The sequence below is a fragment of the Zootermopsis nevadensis genome, unplaced genomic scaffold (assembly GCF_977971745.1).
Source record: "Zootermopsis nevadensis isolate Lab colony 2312 unplaced genomic scaffold, Znev_1.0 Znev_ptg000029l, whole genome shotgun sequence".
Taxonomy (NCBI): domain Eukaryota; kingdom Metazoa; phylum Arthropoda; class Insecta; order Blattodea; family Termopsidae; genus Zootermopsis; species Zootermopsis nevadensis.
The window spans coordinates 2,339,555-2,359,424 of NW_028259161.1; the positions used below are offsets into that span (position 1 = coordinate 2,339,555).

General features: G+C 43.3%; 2 protein-coding genes across 2 annotated transcripts in view; both read left to right on the plus strand.

Moving 5' to 3' along the window:
* The first annotated feature begins 5,182 nt into the window (after nt 1–5,182).
* LOC147872237 (uncharacterized) lies at nt 5,183–7,415 on the plus strand. Its single transcript, XM_087358064.1, has 2 exons — nt 5,183–5,281; nt 6,535–7,415. Exons 1-2 carry the CDS (start codon nt 5,203–5,205, stop codon nt 7,359–7,361), a joined length of 906 nt encoding a protein of 301 aa, XP_087214190.1. The 5' UTR covers nt 5,183–5,202; the 3' UTR covers nt 7,362–7,415.
* Nucleotides 7,416–11,768: 4,353 nt separating this feature from the next.
* Nucleotides 11,769–19,870, plus strand: part of LOC110827333 (zinc finger SWIM domain-containing protein 5) — a 140,529-nt gene continuing 132,427 nt past the window's right edge. The window contains exon 1 of the mRNA XM_022058925.2: nt 11,769–12,237. Within this exon, the coding sequence (XP_021914617.1) occupies nt 11,808–12,237 (430 nt within the window). The 5' untranslated portion in view covers nt 11,769–11,807. The remainder of the gene's footprint in view (nt 12,238–19,870) is intronic.

A 19,870-nucleotide genomic window follows, 5' to 3' on the forward strand; every position in this document is an offset into this window, starting at 1 on the left:
TGCTCTAGAGCTGAATGACTTGAACCACTTATGATAAATTCTATGGAATCAAATGCTAGTTGCCAATGTTTTTTTTTTCCTTTCTAGTTGGAATTAATTTTTGGGAGGAACATTAAACATACTTTAAGTCGTGTGTATGAAAATTCATGGAGTTTAAATTGGATTGAATTAATTACGTCGTCCGTCTGTCTCGGTATACAAAGACGAACACTCGCATTCTGTTTATACAATAATTTTAAAGTCAGAAAACTGTATTGGAATTCACATGACGGATTATTCGTACGCTGAATGAACAGGGTGTCAGCTGCTGTGTATGAGTGCCTAGGATTACAGGAAACGTAGTCCACAGGTTTGACATGAGCTGGATTACCTCAACAGGACAGGGATTCTCAGTGAAATGAGTCGCGATGGGCGAACTGTTAGGTGCTGTATTCCTAGTCACCGTGTTGTGGCCCCGGCTTCCCAAATTGTGGTCGGGAGATGGGAAAAGAACCTGGAACATTATTTCCCAGACATTGTTATTAAAAGTCGGAGCGAGTCAGAGAAAGGTTCTTATGCCGGAGGGAGAAGTACCCTTGAAACACGTTAGTTTGGGTAGCACGCCCTGGGTTCAGTCACATCTGATGTCTGGAACAAGTGAAATGACAAGACGATTATCATACGAAACGTACTTAGCAAATCCAGTTGCCTCACTCTTTATCTGATACACAAATTTAAAGAAATGTGGCATTTAGGATATTACGTAACAAATAAATTCGTGGTCTTTCACCGGTCAGTTTGACTAAATAAATAAATGAATGCAGAATTGTGATGAGGAAACAGGCGTTGTAAGAATTACTATAACGTGAGAGAATAACATGAAAGTGGGATTTAACCTGAGCAGTAATATTAAGAGGGTTTTTAAGAAAATAGTTTATGAAGGTGGATTGAACTGACTGCCTGGACCACGGATTTATTTCGTGTAAATAGGTTGTGAGGGCGTCTCAAGATTGTATCCGTGAGCAGACTTTGGTATTAGTTCAGACATCGACTTCTGTAGTCAGGGAGGCAGTTAATTCGTTAGATAGTACAGTTCTAATTCAGTCTTCTTCGAGATGTAGTCAATGGATAATAGATGGCGTAGACATGTCGAATCCGATGTATTGGCACCTTGTTTATTTGTATTTCGAGAAGTGCCAATACGTAGACAAAGTTTACGACTTATTTATTTTTATTTTTGATTCAGTTAACTTTGTCATCAATAGTTCAGTTTATATTTGTCAAATGATACGATGATTAGTGAATGATGAAAGGAACCAGTCGTGTCTTAGTTTTGAGTATTATCCCGGAATTGTGACGGTAAAGGGCAAAGTTAATTCTGAGGCTAAGTTCCTCATGGAGGTTTAGCGGGGCGCAGAGATCTCGACACTAGATGAGTGGTTAGCCTCACGCCCCGGCCACTCTTCCTTCGAAAAGAAAAAGCCCCGGTTCCCATTTGATAAGAGCGTGGGTAGGTCCTGGACACAGTAGCAGCGACACAAAAATGCCAAGGTTACTGGGAATTACTTTTTGGTATGCAGACATTCAGAACTGTGAACCTTCTTAACGTAACTAGACAGAGGCGCTGGTCATCTTCAGTTCTGGTTGCTTAACCCCGGTTGGTGTTAGTCTGGGTGGGGCCCCGGGCGAGGTTTGAACACATTTTTGTTTCTCAACGGAAACGTGGCGTTCTCGACAACGTCTTACTCGTTGCCACAAACGTAATAGCCTTTAACAGCCCTGCCACTGTGTTTTTGGAACATCCTACTGCTCTTTAAAATTAATTTGTGCTTTCGTTGCACTAAATTATTTTATTTTGTTTTATTTGTAATCCGCTATGAATATTCAGTAAATTTAAATAACTTTGTTTGTCTTTTTATGGTTCATTCGTTTCATTTTACATGTTGTTCCATTTTTTTTCACTTCGTAGCCCTAATTTATAATTTTTAACGTGGTATAATATGCATTTTTCGCCCAAGGGGCAACTTTGATAATGACACATATTATACCCATAATGTACGTAAATTAGCTCTGGGGAAGGGAACGAATTAATTAAAATTATTAAAAAGGTCAAAATAATTACCACAGCTCTTCTGGGCTTGTAGTGGGGTTGCATGTTGTGGAATTGTGAATAAAATGTACCCCAACCGATATCTAGGATTCACGCTTGTGTCTGCATAATACTGATTTAACTTCTGGCTTCTCAGTACCCGTTTGTTCTCAGGGGAAAGTACTTGGCCCTTCATAGAAGGCAGTCAGACTTAATCCTGGAGCACAGCTGATCTATGTAATGTGAAAACTTTGCGATTTCTTTATGGTATAAATTGAACTTCTGAGTATTATATTTGTTTCTGTTGATTCTTCTTCAGGATGCATTGTTCGTGTTGGTGCCTGTGTGTGAGGTGTGTAATTTCTACTACTGGTGATGACGCCCGTGATCCATATTTTTGGCGGGAAAATTAGTAGTGAATTTTCCAAGCCAAATCCCACGTCCTTCAACAGCAGAACCTGTCGCTTTTCAAGGTAGGCCTGCGGATTTGAGCTATGAATGTATTTTTAGAAATTATCTAGGCTTAATAGTAGATGTAGAATGACTAGCATTTATGTTGTTTTGTTCGATAAATCGGTCCCTTTCCTTTGAACTGCGTCGTTAATATCGTCAGTTGTATTGCGTGTATTAACGCCGTTTCTGAGGAACATCCTACCCCTGTCTTCGGGATCATGTTCTTGTTGAACGTTCTGCTCGTCTCCTCAAATCACGTATCTTTAAACTTTTAAGTTCACACAGTAGTCGGCAGTGTTTCCAACTTTCTCATGCTATTTGAATTGCGAAAATATTTCTCTGTTCTGGAACTCGCGCGCATTTTATACAATAATTAAAAGTAATGAATAGTGGAATTTATAATCGACTGATAGAAGACTAGTTTTGGTGCAAATATTTACCGGATATGTGCGTGTTCACTTGGCACCGAATAAAAATAACGAAGCTGTAGGCCATCTTACAACTAAAAGAAGTCAATAAATGTTAATAATAAATATAATGACTCGTTAAGGTGGTGCTATGGATCCTACTTGTAACTTTTAAACAGGAAAAGTGTGTATTTGACCTTTTTCTTCTTATTGAGTAGTTTAAAATGTGATTTATGGTTGTATTATGCCAGTATCGTACTTTTGATTTGTTCCTTTTTGACAGGCGTCCGTAGTGTGACTTAACCGTGCTCTCTCCTCTCTTGTCTGTATTCTCCTTTGTGTCTTATTAATTCGCAACAGTTACCTATAAATCTTATCTTCGATACTTCAGCTGGATTTAATGTCTATCTGCGTCTGGTTCTATCAGAGTGGCTTCTTCTTTTCAAGCTCTCCAACTTTCTGGTCATTTTGTTGCCAGAGTGTCTGGGGTTCTTAATTGTGACATGATATAGGTGGTTATCAGCGTTTCGGAGAAGTGCATCACTTGCATCTTCAGGGCGACAACCCAGAATATCGCAATTGGCTCTTATTCTCAGACGTTTCGGACTCTTACATTCAGATTCATTCTTACAGGCTTCAGTCAAAAAGGTGTAGCTTCATTAGTCATTGTAGGGCCTAATAGTGACTAAACAGTTTATATTTGTAGCTGAATAATTACTGTCTGCGCCGGGAATGAACGTGGTCCCTTTCCTAATCGTGAGTCTTGTCTATAAAAAAATGTTTGTTCAGCCAGCGACTCAGAAACGACACGAACTCATGATCTCTCAGACTGCGCGAACGCTGGGTCTTGGGTTCTGTCTGATCCAGGGAATGGATTCTTGTGTATGTTTGTCATTGCCTCTCTCCTGTGCCCAGTTTCTGGCAAGGGACAGTCCCCATTCACATCAGGCATAGTTGAAGATTCCTGGAATTATCTGGAGCGAATTCGTAGTTGTGAGATGCATTTCCACGCGGCACAACAGTTAAAGTGTTAGACGGCTCATGCGGATGTTCCCACTTTAATGCGACGTGCTGTTTAAAGAGGAACGCTTGATTCGTCGTCAGCTGTACGAGGCCGACAGGGCATTTCAAAACAGTCTTCGCCTTTCGAGGTGAACAACACGCGCTTTATAACTGAAATCGGGGACCTTAATTATGAGTCTGTTGAGAGTTCAGACAAGTCGTCATTCAGTTCCCGCTGTTGTTTTTGCTTTCAATAAACGTCTCTTAAACTTCAGATCATTAGCTCGGAGATCCTGTAGTTGAATCCGATCTACACTGCTAGATTACGTAGCCATCGGTCGTGTTTCTTGTATGAAGTGTTCGATGTCCAAACAAGTCCCTCGCAGTGTCACGCCACTGTTATGAAAAATGTTATCCACATTATGAAGATTAAGTTTGTTTGCAGCTCTGGGCACCTGATGGCCTAATGGGTATTGCGTCTGCAAGGTGTTTACCACTAAACGACTTCAGATTGTGTCTGTTTCTTCGATCCGCCTTAGAGTTACAGTAAATCACACGAAATATCTGTGGATTTCCGAACAGTTTTGTTCTTTTAGCAAGTATACTAATATAAGCAACAACTTTAGCGTTTGAACGTGCAGGCCAGCCTACCTACGAATTTAATTGCATGAGAACAGCGTTAAACAGCAATGAAACAAAACTAATTAATCTATCTTTCAAGTACAGCAAATGATGGAAGTGTTGATTGTATGCCTAAACATGGCGCCGTGAAGGTGTATGGGGGGGGGGGTTATGAAAGTGACACTTCACGCATTCGAGACCAACCGGCGAGTTGTCTGCCTCATGCTCCGGCGGCTTTACCCCAGTTTACTCCGGAGCCGTTATGAACGTGGTGCACTCCAATCATCCAGGGTTTATCGAGCGATCTGCCCCATCTTATTAACTCTTTGCTCTTTATTCCCCTCGAAACTTTCTCGGTTCAACTGCCCAGCGCTGTCTCCAGCTGAGCGTAGTGATTACGTAAAATATGAACATCCATATTCAGAATTTGCTTCAGGCGAGTAACAAACCACGCAGCTCTCGAATGCGTTACCTCTGAGTTATCTCTAGGAAAGGATGCCAACAGGGCTGAACCCGGGTCCGCCAGGTGTTGGGCTGTTTTCAAGTCGCTGCTGATAAGCAGCTCGTGATGGCTGTCATTAGCGACGGTAAATTTCCACCGCGTAAGGGCGCATATAAAGCTCGACTTTCGTGGCGTCGCCAACAGACAGCATGAAGATTGTCGGACTGCTGTGTTTCGCGGGACTAGTGGCTGCCGGCGACACCCGGACCGGCAGAATAACTGTCTATGGTGAGTCGGCATTTCAGCCACCTGCAGTACTGCACCCCTCATATTTTATATCGATTAAGCGGGTATTATCTCGTTTTGTAAAAATGCTTTCCAAAAGTATTGCCTGTTCTTCCCTCCGTAATGAGCACAAAGGCGAGCTATGGACATTTGTTGACTGTCACGCGATTGTCATAAAATAGGCGGTTGTATTTTTTTTTAAATACAGTTAATTTATTGGAAACCCAGACGAAGAATGGACACTTCAATTAGCAGGATGTAAGTGAGTCGGTATTGCCGCCACCTGCATTGCGACTCACTGGTAAAAACAGAAATATGGACGTTTAAAATTGTTCATTTTTCTTTAACGTGCACATAGGCATGTAGAGCACTTATCGAGTTCAGGTAAATAGGTAATGTTAGATAAAAATCAGTTTACATTTTTTCTGACGTAAATAGGTCAACGAATGAAATTTTTATCAATAATCAATAAAGAATGGAATGTCTCGTCGTTATTTGTTTTCTGTTATTTCATAGCCCGCCGTGTTTACGCATTGTCCGTCCTACGGACGTACAGTGTGTTCCATTTAAGACGCAACCCAGATTGCGATAACATTCAGTTGCTTTTGAGTCTTTATTTGTTAGGAAGTACTTACAGAGCAGCTTCAAAGCAAACATGCACCACCTTTTCGTTGACACGCATCACTTTCTGTGCCCAGAAATTTTGTTACCAATCGGCGTATTGTTGCCTTATTCGGTACTACTTCTGGTGATACGCAAGTGTGTAATGTGTTAGTAGCATCGTATTTACCTGCTCGAAGGTTCGAAATTATAAATACTTTTACACACAGTGACACTGTAAATACTTCGATCCCAAAGATATTAACTTATTAATTAATTTGGAAATTATATAACAGGACATTGATTATTTATATAGTTCTGTCATTATTTAAGCAGTTAAACCAATTAGATGTGCCACGAGTGAGGAAAAAAGAAATACATTTAGAATATGTTATACAAACCTGTTCAAAGGGAGCAATGCGATCATGTAATTTATTAACTTTAACTTAAACATAAATGTTTACGCAGTGGTGACTCGAATATCCTCTGCCTTTCCTCCACTACGCTGTAGTGGAAATGCTGTCATGACTCCGCCTCCATTATCTTGCTTGTGTGAAGTTCAGTTCAGTTCTCCTTATGGCCCCTGCATTTCGCAACCTGGAAGGTTCAGGCTTTGTTTGTGTTGCCGGAGTGAGGCTGATCAGGGTCTGTCTCAGGGCTCGGCGAGACCCCGGAGCTGATCCAGCGTGGCACGCTCTTCCCAATCCCGTACACACGCAGTAACCCGCCGGCACTGACGGAACTAAGCCGCGGGCCGCTGACTGTTCTGGTGCAACAACCGTCAGACCCCTCCCGGCTCGTGGCTCATCACCTGCCCGCCGGTCTGGAGAACGGCAGTGCCCTGCGGCACATCGTCCAGGCGTTCCAGCCGGCGCGCGACAAGGTGGCCCTTCTGTCACATCCCTGGGAACTGTCCGGCCTCTTGCCTGACAACCAGGACCTGCAGCGCGCACAGAACCCCTACCTGGTCATCAAAGACAGGGCTGATGTTCGCACCGACCTGTTGAGGGTGCTTGGCGAACTCGAGGTGCTGGATGACGCGGTCAGGGTGGCGCCCGATCCCTACAGCCTATCGCTCTTCCCCTTTCACTATCACATCCCCTACGTGGAGGATGTGCCCAGTCCGTTCCAGGCGCAGAGGTCCGGCATTTCACCACTGTACGGTGTAAACCCTGACTATCACCTTGACTACCCTTACATCCCTTACAAGGGCCTGTACTACTATCCGTTCTCACAGGGAATCGAATATGATGAGGACGACTACTTCCGTTACGATATCTACTCCCATCCGGCCGTGAAGCCTGTAGCCATCGTTCCGGGAGACGAATACGCCATATACTACCCGGCCTCTTACCCGATCCTTAGCACTGTACCCTTTGTTCCTGCACCCCCGCCCCCGTCAGTGGCTGCCACCCCCATCATCTCTGTTGGCTCATTAGCCCAGATATCGCCGCTGGCTGTGGCACCTGGTCAGGTGCCCTGAAGGAAGGTGTAGTTGTTAGTGAGACTCGAGTGAATAAAACATTTGAACACTGTTTCTGGGCGTTACATTTCTGTCGTCACCAACGGTTCTTCTCTCCCTCATTCTCTTTAGATGTCCTTTGCTACTTTGTTGAAACAGGCCACTGTCACTTCCTTCTGAATCCTCTCTCAGTCACGTTTCCTCACACAAGGCTTGCAAGACGTGTGACTCTGCTGCATTAAGGGATACTGACACAAGGGGTCTGAAGTTTAGTCTGGTATGGACACACAGCTTCGAGGGGTTTCACCCTCACAACTTCCGTACTCTTCTCACTATGCAGAACAAATGTACAGAGTTCTACAAACGGCATTCGTTTGTCTTTTAAACTATTTTCCCGTTTCGAAACCAGGCTAAAAACTAGGAATTTCGGTGCACACAAAAATTCGCTTCCCTTGACCCCGATACTGCAAAGCATCGTGGTGTAGTTCGGTCATTCATTGGCTGGGTTGCCAGACGTCAATTGTTTATGACTGATTTATTTGTGTGTGTTTTCGTGTGCACACATTCAGTGCCTCTGAACAGACCGGAACAAAGCTGTGTGTTATAGATGGCAAGGTTCATTACTGTGGGCGCGCAACTAATCCATTCACCGAGTTCATACGGAGTGTTTAGCTGTGTGCATTTCCCATTAATTTTGTTCAACGTAAACCTTAATCGCATTTACTTACATTTTTAACCCTTCAGATATTTAAATGAATTAAATTCACGCTTAACTTACTTGTAAAGTGCTGTAGCTTATTTCGAGTTTCTTCACAATCTGTCAACTGTATCAGAAATTATACGCTAGATCTAAACATTGAATTAGGTCGTTGAGTAAAGTGGCCTTTCAAACGGACCAAGCTAAACTGTAAGCAGGTAGTTCTGTAAAAATTATCTTAAATCTGTAATACCAAGTTTAAAAAAAATTAGTTAGATAGTAAGGTCACTTTTACTAACGGAAGGACGGTGGACGACATGAATCTGATACGTAGATGGTTTTCAGTCCTTGTTTTTCGAAACGATCCTTAAGTGGATGTCAAAATGAGGCTATAAACTGGGGCCCAAAATTTAGTCGCTCTGCAGAAGAGGCGAGATAATCTTTCGTTGGCTTGGTCATCGTCAATCACCCTGTAGCCGCATCTCACTGGTGACTTCACAGAGCTCGGTGCATCGGCCAGTGTTGACAGTCAGATACTTGAGAACACTTCATTGAAGAAGTATTCATTATTGTCTGAGGACAGAACAAACAAATTAAAGGCATTCAGCGTTTTGCAAGTGCGTAGTCAAGCAACGATAGGTGCGTAAGATTTCTATTGTTCTTTTTCATCAGCGCAACAAACAGGCGAACTCTTAATTCAACTTTAAAGCCGAAAACGTATTTATACATCACTAATTAATTAACCAACTCATTCAATCTTTGAGAAACTGATATTCGCTGAGCTGGTCAAGAAGTTATACATATATGAGTAGTTGATATAACGGCATTTAACAGCGGGAAAATACTTTTTCCTTTTGCGTAATGCCAGTTTTCACTGCAGCGCTGTGCAGTTTACATTCCTCGCAATTAATGACGCTGAAGTTTCCACGAAGTCTCGCCATTATGTCTCCCCCCACCCCTTTAACCAAAATGACTTTATGACAGCACATTTGGTGTCCGTCTGATTTGTAGACGTGAGGATCTGAGATCGAGTCTGTCAGGATTGTCATAAATCAGCTGACGATGATCACAATGGTCGTAATGTAATTATTTTAGTCGGTCAGTTGCCTAAAGGCATAGAGGAGTTGCGGATGTCTGCACTACATGGGGTCAAATATACGCTTCGGTTACCTCACACCCTAGTGAAGAGCCGCTGTTACATACTAAGCCGTGAATCGAACCCCGGTCGTTCATATTCCAGACGGTCATTTTGCTGACTGAGCTATTACGGATAATAACAAATGTAGTTAAGTGGGTCTATGTGAGTGGGCTGGACGACCGGGTTTCGATACCCGACAAGGCAGGATTTTTCTCTTCGCCACAACGTCCAGACCGGCTGTCTCCTACGCATTGGGTAAGGGATATTTCCTTTTTGGGGTAAAGCAGTTGCAGCGTGAAGTTGATATCTTAGCTCCATCCAGTGCCGAGGTTAATAATGCGTACTGAGCTGTACCTCCACATCTCCATACGTCTGCACGGTATTGTACTTTACTATACACAGTGGCAATCTTACCTTCTAATTTTATACTCCTTCAGGCCTATGTTATAGTGAGTATGTGGAACTAAGAGTGGGTGTGTTCTGGTCATTTGCTACTGGAGTATATTTTAATTTTTCGTCAAGTTTTCATGTGATGGCCTACAACTTCGCGGGCCGCACTTCTCACAGACCTATCTGCAGCGAGGGAACTTGTGCGCATCCGATGAAGACTTTTGCTAGTAGAAATGGTGAATGTCCTCTGAAGTTGTTTTAGTATTCAAAGAATGCAATGGCTGCTCCGCCACACCATAGTCATTCCGTTTATTGGGATAGCTCCAAAAGCCCGAATATTGATTGAGTCAGCAGCAGACCCGCCCCTAGAAGTTATAGGACCTGCATTGTGTTCTCGCTTTTGTTGTGCGTGAATTATCGAGTTCTTTTTTCTTTTTTTTAAAATTTCTGTTGTTATCCACTTGAACGTCAAACACATCGACATCCCACAGAGTCAGCCAACATCAGTTCCTCCTTTTTAACTTTCAAACAACCTGGCATTTTGTGTGTTTTTAAACTGCAACACAGAACAGAACGGCAAACTCCACGGAACAGAGCCCATCTTGAGAAGGTGGTAATCACTCACCTGGACAAGATATCCTCCATTACTGCGTTCTCAAGAGGCACCATTTCTTGAGCCCGTTGAATCACCCTGCAGGCCTACAATGCATAATTGTCTCTCCGCCTACACATAGTCCCTTCAGGTTCTGTATGCAATTATCGACTTCTATAGGCGTGCTACATGTCCCGCGTTCCTCATCCAAATTCGTTCCACCTTAAGAAGTTATGAAGCTGTGGTATTTTTCTCCACCCCACCCCCGTCGCTTCCTCTCTCTTCGGTCCAGATATTCGCCCCATCACAACATTCTCAAACACCCACAATTTGTGTTCTGTGATCTGCCATCATGGCGAGAGACCAAGTTTCACACCGAATAAAATGTTAGGGAGCCGATATAACCGAGTCAGTATAGTGATTGGGCGACCGGAGTTCCATTCCCGACACAAGGTCCAGATCAGCTCTGGGGCCTACTCACTATCTTGTAATGGATAACTCTACAAGTTTTCTGTTTCAATATTTGTTGTTAGACATTACTTTGAAGATCTAAATAATCGTTGTGTTGGCAGTTGACTTTCTGATTTATTTCATTTCTGAGATGCTCGTCTTCTGAGGCGTAAAGCTTAAGAATTATATTTGCAACCGGTACAACTAACAACAACCTCTTTGTATGGTGAAAATCACTAGCACGATGACGAATGCTTGAGTCCCGTTGGAAGACGTCAATTTGACCGACCAGGCTGTGGCAGGTGTGGACGGAACTGTCGCAAATTCGACTCGAATCGCGGGCGGGTTCTAGTATTAGCAGTGCTGAACCTTCGGGTTCTGCCACCACGGCGATTGTTACTGGACCGATCTGTAATTGTACTAGAGGCTCTGCTGTCCGGGAAGTTGAAGTGAGTCGCCCAATCAACTCGTTTAATCCTTATGCAGATGTCGCCTTTTCCGCCGTCAGTTTGAACCAATCTGGACGAAACTAGGCGGAAGAAGCCTTGCCGACCGGAAGATGCTGCAACGTTTTTCCAGCCTGTGCAGAGCAGGGCGCTCTACTATTGATCTCTTCGGTGCGTCGTTCTAATGTCATTTCATGCAGGCTTGCCCCTCTTTTGCCCTCCCTCCGAACCGTGCACCGTCCCTTTTTGCCAAAACCCAGTACCGCAACCAACCGACCTGCCAATTGTTTCTGTTTTATTTGGGGGCGGGGGGGGGCTTATGCCCCCCCCCCCCAAGCAAATGACGCGAGCAGTGGGAATGGGGGAACTCGTGAAAGGCAGAAAGGAGAGGGCTGAAAATTTTGTGTCTTGGTTGCACTTGTGTGTTCTGGTAGCGGCGAAAATTTACGGGACGTTGCGTCTTCTTTCTCCTCCCCGTAGTTGCCCCACTCCGCACCGTCCCTTTCCACAACCGATGAGTGCTTTGTCGGCGCCGCACCTTGCTGCCATGTGGAGAATATAAACAAATAATACTAGGCTCACTGAGTGGCCAACATCAGCTGTGATGGCGGCCCCGAAACGCGCGTTGTGCCCGTGAGAACCGGGTGGAGGGGTGGCCACACGGCGCATGCTCAGTGCCGTAAAACGTCTCCCACCACGCGGACGCCGTAGTGGAGTCTTTGCCGGCTTGTCGAGGCCGCAGAAGCGAGAGCCCATGTCTGGAGCGAAGAGGCTATGTTGCTCCCGTGTTGGAGCTGGTTTGGGGTCCCATCACCTGCAGATGCCAGCTTCCTCTTGTAGTTCCTTCCTACTGTTGGGTGCTTGTGCTGGTGCGAGTGGTTTTGTGCGCCATGGTGCGGCGGGCGTGGTGCGAAGCCCGGACACTTTGTTGGACATAACGGCCAAGATCGTAGCTGAAAACATCCCGTTCCAACGGATCGAGGAGCGGTATGACCGCATCCCCGAGCCTGTGCAGAGACGCATTATTTTCTGGTCGTTTCCCAGGGATGAGCGCGACATCTGCATGTATTCGTCCCTGTCGCGAGTGCCTCCTGTGAGCTCGAGCGGTGAACACCAAAACCTCTCCTTCTATAAGGGATTAAAACTCTTGGAGTCCGGGTGCGTGGACAGCGTGCTGCAAGTCGGTGAGTGCAGTGCAGTCAGTGTTTCAGCGTGCAAGTGCTTGCTGTGTGCGTGCGTGCGTGCGTGCGTGGCTGCCTTGGTCCGCTCTTGTGCTAAGCGGCTTAAGCAGAGTGTCGCTCGGTAAGACGTGCCGGGTCGCTGTGTTCACAGGGCCGCAAGCTGAAGAACCCTGCAGGGACACCAACATCGTTCATAATCGACACACAGAAAGTCCGGTTCCTTGATCTTAGGGGACGGCAGGAATTGATGATATTTATACACATTATATACCGGTATCTAGGGTACATTTAAACCAATGTCAACACATCGGATACTGATCGTAGATGAACGGAGTCACGAAGTTGTAGGCAGAACGGGAACATTGTTAAGTGAGCTTATATGTTAGAAAAGATTTAAGACCTTTGATTGGTAACCAAGGGAATCGGGATGGAATAACGCACAGTGGGACAGAAGGGTCACTGAGGGAAACGTGCTTAAAGCCTAATTATTAAGAAGGAATTTCCAACGGCATGTGTTCGGGAGAAAACCTCGTATCCAAATGTGTAATCTTGGATAATATTAGAGCTAGGAACATCTTGATTTAAACCGTGTGCCATTTATCGAGTAGCATTAGGGCATTATTTCACATGAATGACAGGAAACTTATTTTATGAAGTAAAGTAAAATTTGGAAAATGACCACAATAATGATGCCCACAGAAAACCGTGTGAGTACAGCCGGAAAATTCAGGATTAGACGTTAGTGGTGAAGTATTCCAGAAAGTTTTGTTGGAAATCGGTCTAAAAAAACAATTTTTGATTATAATTCCAGTGTTTAACACGATTCCACAACATGTTTAGACCATAATTGGTCGTTTTCAGGTGCTGAGTTATATAAACATGTATACAAATTAGAAATCATATTTGTTAGTTTCGAACACTTAAAGAGAGCCACCGGAAGATGGCCAATTAAGATGCTGCCCTTAAATCTCCAGAGAGTTTTTTGTACGTGGGACAATTTTGCCTGTTAATGTGCTTACGGTGTACAAAACCAAGGTAGACAGTGCCGGTTGTATAAAAAGGGAAAAATTTACAGGATGGATTTTAAAATGAACACAAGAGAATCCCCCCCCCCCAAAAAAAATGCATAAGGAGGAACCCAGCTTAGTCCAGAAATGTGCATTGCTATTTGTTCTTGGATACAGAAATTCATATCCACCTCAAAAAATGTCCCACAGTCGAAGGGCATTCGTAGGCGAAGCAATTCGTTCTCTTAGTAGACCTGAACTGGTTTCTGATTTAGATACAAATTTCTTTTCGTTGAGTAACACTTCAGAAAGAATAAAATCTGTCGTTTCGTTAGAGACGTAGACAAACGGAATTTGGACATCGATTAAGCGACGAGACAATCTTTGGCTAATGACGTGACTGAACATCAGTCAGCTCTATCTGTGCTGAGCTTATTTTTAAGATGAAAGTTGTCGTATGCTGAGCTTACTACTTTAGTTTCCATAGTATTTCCTTGGCAACTTGTGATTGTTAGTACGTCACAAATGTTTAGATTGAATTTCCAAAAGATGGCATGAAATATTTGATTTTACTTTAGTTGTGCGTTCAGGGTTGTTATAATCGAAATATATCGACTTTAGCATTTAGGAGGATGCGCATTGTCACTCGGTTTTAATATGACGTTTAAAACATGAAATTAAACACGAACGTGTTTATCGACCGCCCCTGCTTTACAGTATCCACGAGACGTCAATGCTGTGAAAATATTTTTTAGAAAATGGCGTGGGATTAATATTATACACGATCACGCTAAATATCTCTGTGGCAGAAAAGATCTTTGTGTAGGTGTTGCGTTTGTGTGCAGTATCTTAATGTTTGTGTTGAGTCATTTAATTTCTGTGCTCATATTTGTGTTAGTTGATCGCAAATTCCAAGAGCTTATTGCAGTCTGTTTAAAAACACGTCCCACATTGCAATGTTGCCCAGCTGTATGCTGAATAACTGCCTAAAAGTGAGGGCTGGTGTGAAACATGGAAGTATCCGAAAGAAGCTAATGCTCTTAGAACGGGTAGTATTGTGTGGTTCTGGCGAATAGCTGTAGGGAATACGTTCCATTCTTTGTACATCTTCGCCCTGTCATTTTTAGTGCACATAGCGACCCTGGTGGCGACTGAGGAAAGTATTTTCTTGAAAAAAATTTAGCGAAGATCCAGAAAATTGCTGGTTTCGAATAAGAAATTGGATTGTTTTATCTCTTGTGTAGCTATTAAAATATTGGCAGTTGGTTCATAAATGTCACAGGTGACGCCTGTAGAGGCTGCGTCATCTTTATTTCCATTATCTTTGGAATTCGGAAACCGTTAATAGTTTTTTGGACTCCTAAGAAGTAGCGTCGAACACCTTAAGTAAAGACCTTGTCCTTTTGTGATGCAATTCGAGCGGCTCCCTTGTATTGGCACCTGGCATCCGGATGGATGGACTCCACAATGCCTGTCATCCACTTCGTTCGGCTGGGCTCTTATTTTGACCTGAGGCTTAAATAGACCAAATGCTGACAAAATCGAAAAAAATGTATTAACCATAGACAGACTATAAAGAGATAAAATTTCTCTGGTGTACGAATGTTTTTGTGTGTTTGAACTGTACGAACCGTAGCTGTGTGGGTGCTAGTGTACAGTCAGCACTATTTTTTGGCTGCCCAGACTATACCACAACGTATTATCTGAACTATTAAGACCTGTGATCTCTCTTTTACGTTATCTTACCATATTAGTCTGAGACACGGAAAATGCTGTCATTTTATAGTCAAGAACGCCTGCACGAACTCTGTTGATTCCTATTCGGTCAACTCTTATTTTAGAAATTAGCACCTATTAATTGGTAATTGGCCGAAAGTTAACTGGGTCATACGAATTTGTTAAAATACGTGTCCCGTGGTCCAGAAGCAAAGATACGCAATCATTTGATTGGTGCAACGTATAATGTTATCTGCCTAGTTATGCACATATATTACTGGAACTTTTCACGATGTTTTTGAAATGAGAACGATGCAGTATGGATTTAGACAACGGTAGACGGTTGTTTGCAACACTGATTGTGTATTGTTTCGTGTTTCATCAATTTTATCGGAGAACCAGGGTTCTTGTCCCTTTATATTCTTCCCGCTGTCATGTTCATAATTCTTTGTCCCTGTATGTCTGTGTCTGGAGGTTTACCTCCAAATTTTCCATTCACCTCACTGTCATGTGTCATAAACGCAGGGGCAGTCTGGCATTGGCATCATTTCCTACATTTTATCGATATTGTGGATTTTAAATTAACTGCTAAGGCGAAACAACAGGCAGTATGTCAGGTTTTGCAGTTGAGTGGTCGTGTTAACCCATCGCTGTTTAATCGGATGATAATTCGTACTAAAGAGGACTTGGAGCAAGAGTCGGGCAGTGTTGGTTTGCATCCCACCAATAGCGAGTTGTCGAGAGCACGGTAATGGACCTTGGTTGCATAAAACCAGGCAATTTCTAGAATAGTAGGTGGACTCTGCTCCACGGAGTTCAGTTTGTTAGTCAAAAGGTTTCGTAATCTCAGAAAAACGTTAATGCGTGACTGTTGAATCTGTGTTAGTTAGGATTTCTGGGAAAAATTTAAGCAAGGAAGTGCTTTTTGTTAGTCGGCATTTCTGTCTACAGTAAAACACTCGAAAGGTGAAGATTTATGAAAGAGTTTTGGGCTCATATTGATGAAGGAGGGACGAAGTAAGTGGGCAGTTTTAAGAGTTACGTGACGAGAAAGTTTTTGATTTGTAGTTCACAAGCCCCTTAGTATGCTGATGTTAAACGGCGTATTGAAAAGAACTGCTTTGGTATGGAGATAAGTCTGTGCGCAGCCACGTGGATAAGGATAGGGTTGATGCGGATTTTGGGGAAGTGTGTTGTGAAGGGGGGATTGTACCTGGAGGTTGTGCTGCTGGACAGAGTTGACACTGAAATACGGGAATAGGGATGCTGACCTTGTGGCGAACACTCGTTTGGATGTATCGGATATAGTTCGCTTGAAAGTAACCGGTATACGGGGAACTCGGAGAATTCACAACACCTACACGCGTAAATCGGGTACAGTCTCTGAACAAAGTGCAGATGTCCGCACGTTTCTGTTGCTAGGTTACGAGAACTTTAAAGTTTGTCTGCCTTAATCGCCGTGATGATTTGTATTCCGCATAATTTATTACGGCGTCCAGAACTGCTGTTAAACCAACAGTGTCTCCTTTATCATCGGTACCGGTGAATAAAGCGGCCGGAGCGTGAAGCCAGTTGCATCTTATCTAGTACCCTATAGTTTTCGTACTTCTGACGTGACGCTTATGCACAGGGAAAATACGTTCGTGGTATCATTGCATCTGCGATTCTGCAATTTCCTGACCACGTTTTTGAACTGACAGACAGATGAGCAGCTGGAGTATGCGGTCAGTAGGTCCAGTACCAACATGTTGCCCGGCCGAACGTCTGATGTGAGCGCTGCTTAATGCAGGGTCCCGACATTTTCTGTCGTGCGGCAATGTTTGAAAAAGCCGGCACATTAGCATTTTATTTCGTGGCAATAAGTGACGAACCAGTAAAGCAAGTAGACCATGTGACGTTCTGTAGAACATAATACACACGCTTACAAATGCTGTGCTAAAGATTGCAAAGGATCATAGGCGTTTGAGAACAAGGCACTTTGAAGGCAGTAACAGGGAACTGGAGAAAGTAATCTGCGTGCTTCTGTTTGCCTGTTATTAGGGGCATCAAGTCAAGGGGGATGCGATGGATGGGGCATGTAGCACGCACAGGAGAGATGAACACTACATACTAAACTTTAGTCGGAAGAAACTGAAAAGGGGAGACAAGTTTGGAGATCTAGGCGCAGATGGTAGGATATTAAAGTTGATATTGAGAAATCGGTTATAAGGGTGTGGGATGAATTCTTGTGGCTGACGGTAAGGTCCGGTTTTGGGCGGTTGTGAGTAAACCTTCTGATTTTGTGAAAGGCCGGGAATTTTTTGATTAGTTGAGCGACTGTTAGCTTCTCAGTAAGAACTATTCTCCATGGAGTTAATTTAACAGTACAGATATGGCGACAATTTGAAATTTCAGGATATTTAAAGTTGTAGAAATTTATTGCTGATGGAAATTATGAAGAGGGGTGGGTCACTAGATTGTGAGACTTCTGTATCAACTGCTGTCGTCATGGCACAGGCTGTTAAGTTTTACACAGTGTGTGTACGAGCGTCTTCACAGCAAACAGCCGGTCGTTGCTTCTACGCCGAGTTCATTCTGTGGATTGGCTTGTAGGTCGAAGTTCGAAGGTGAATTATGTATCAAATAACCAAATAATAATAATATTAATCAAATATATAACTGAATCGTATAATAGAATATTCGACCGTGTCCTTAAATATTTATTGTCTCACAATTACACTTATGTACATTGCATTATCTTATCGCCTAAAGATCGAAAGGCAAAAGTAGTAAATATTGTGTGACAGGCGTTGCCTTAAACGTTTTAGCCCGAAAGGAAGTGTAACGTTTTTGAAGGCTTGGGCTGATGTTCGAATGTTTTGAACTTTGAAACAATGCAATAGTGACTAACTCCGTACATTCTTCACCTTGGGATACAGACTTGCCTGTGTAATTATAGTCTCGTAAAACATTTAAGATCTGGATAATTATGATTGGCTTGTGTGTGTGAGCGACGTGGTCTCGTGGCTTGAAGGAAAAAAAAACATAAATTACAGATGTCTGGGCACAAAATGTCGAAGAAAATATATGTGGACCTCAGAGGGACTAAAAGAATTTGGATATTATAACGAAGATGTGTCACTTGGTTTTAGCGTAATGGAGGAAGTTGCGATGGGCTGAACGTGTAGCACGGGTGGAAAATGCACGAAACTTCTTCGCCAGCGGCCATTCGGCACAACATCCCAAAAGACCTTTTGCCGTGAGAACAGGACTTCTCTTATCAGCTTACACTTAGACCTGTTTTGTGGTGCAGCCGCGTTTACAAATTAACTTATAGGTCAGAATTAGTTATTGATTGGCGCTTCTTAAGTAGCTTTGTTATGTAGCGTCGAATGGTAGGTGAATCATGCATTGGGAAGGCTATAGAAAGAAACAGTTGTGTCGATATGTAAGGTGTCATCCCGGCATCTGAGAAGAACCACGAAAAACTCAGGATGGTTATCTTTGCAGTCAAGATTTGAATCCCGGACCTTCCGAGCATCATTCTACCGCCACGATCGGGGCGTTATAGTTAAGTACGATCAAAATCTTTTTTGTTGCGTGGTCTTGAAACCGTTAACACACTGCGAACTTCGATAGGCACTGAGATAATATCTGGATTATTCTGTAAGATAATCTTATACTTCGAGGCAGTAACAGCTGCTCACTGCATTTACCATCTGACAGAGTTTTAACAGTTTTGGCTACATACAAACAGGTGTTCAGCACGCTTAATAAATGGTGTAATTAAATTAATTCCTAGTTAGGTACGGAGTGACTAAATTCTCAGCCTGCAACAGGCATTAGTAAGCGAAGTGGTTATCAATACTATATAGATAAATGTTCGATTAACCTCTTTGCAGTATGGATGAACACTTCGTGTGGTCCTCGCATCGAAACGTAATAATTGTTTAATGACCTGTAGAAAATTTTGTGTCTCAAGTGTTGTTCGAAGAAGGAACTGCAGATGGAGGAAATGCTCGCACAACCCTGTTTCTCCGGTTCGAAGAATTTGGTTGCTCAGTCATATCCCGCTTGTATGTCATGACGTCAACATTAACGTGGCTAAATTGATTTGGGGCTGTAGGAATTATAGATTATTCTCAACAGCTGAACAATACAAGCAAGTTTGGTTGCAGGGTTTTGATTTTGTTTTTGCGTTTTGACTCGTGTATTTGGGCAGAGGCATTGGGCGAGCAAGAAATGATCATAACCCGTCTTTCATCAAGCAGAGTAATTTCGTTGTCCACTGGCCTTTGTGGTATGTTTTACAGCGTTTGGGCATTGTTTTGATGCGGATTATGGTATCATTTGTTTTAACAAATGAACGTTCGTTGAAACGGTAGACTACACGACGCTACAATCGTAGGACTCACCGCCCTGAAAACCTCAAAACCTACTGAGCCTTAGTAATTTGTCTGTGTGATCATCCAAACGGTTAAGTTCGATAGTCTCCTGAGATGACACCCGGCTTCGATTGGCTTCTGTACCCCCGCGGACTGTGTCTTGCCAGATCGTCAAATAATTAGAAAAAATTATATTTAGGAGTGTGTGAACGAGAATTGCGAGCTAACCGCTAGCAGAGTTGCAAGATGACAGTTACTTCTGTAGAAATTGGGCGATTTCATGGTCCGTCGCATCACGAATTTGTCCTTCCTAAGCAAGTGACACTCGCATTCCGTTGCTTCGAGTACCAAAACTGCAGGGACAATTACACTGTCGCGTGATTCGTGCGTTTTATTCTGCGAATAAGCCGCTTTTATCCGCACAGCCAGAATCCAAATTTTCAGTTGATGGTTACCGTGAATGCCCCAGGATTCGGACCCAGGTTCTTCTATTCCCCAGCGCATCGAGCTGAATACCTCACTTGCTAATATATTATGTGTTGAGAGCAT

What these genes read in the sequence shown, in the direction of transcription:
- LOC147872237 (XM_087358064.1), top strand. Translation starts at nt 5,203, where the DNA reads ATGAAGATTGTCGGACTGCTGTGTTTCGCGGGACTAGTGGCTGCCGGC. An exon ending in CGGCAGAATAACTGTCTATG is followed by an intron (nt 5,282 to 6,534) that starts GTGAGTCGGCAT and finishes GGTCTGTCTCAG; the next exon opens with GGCTCGGCGAGACCCCGGAG.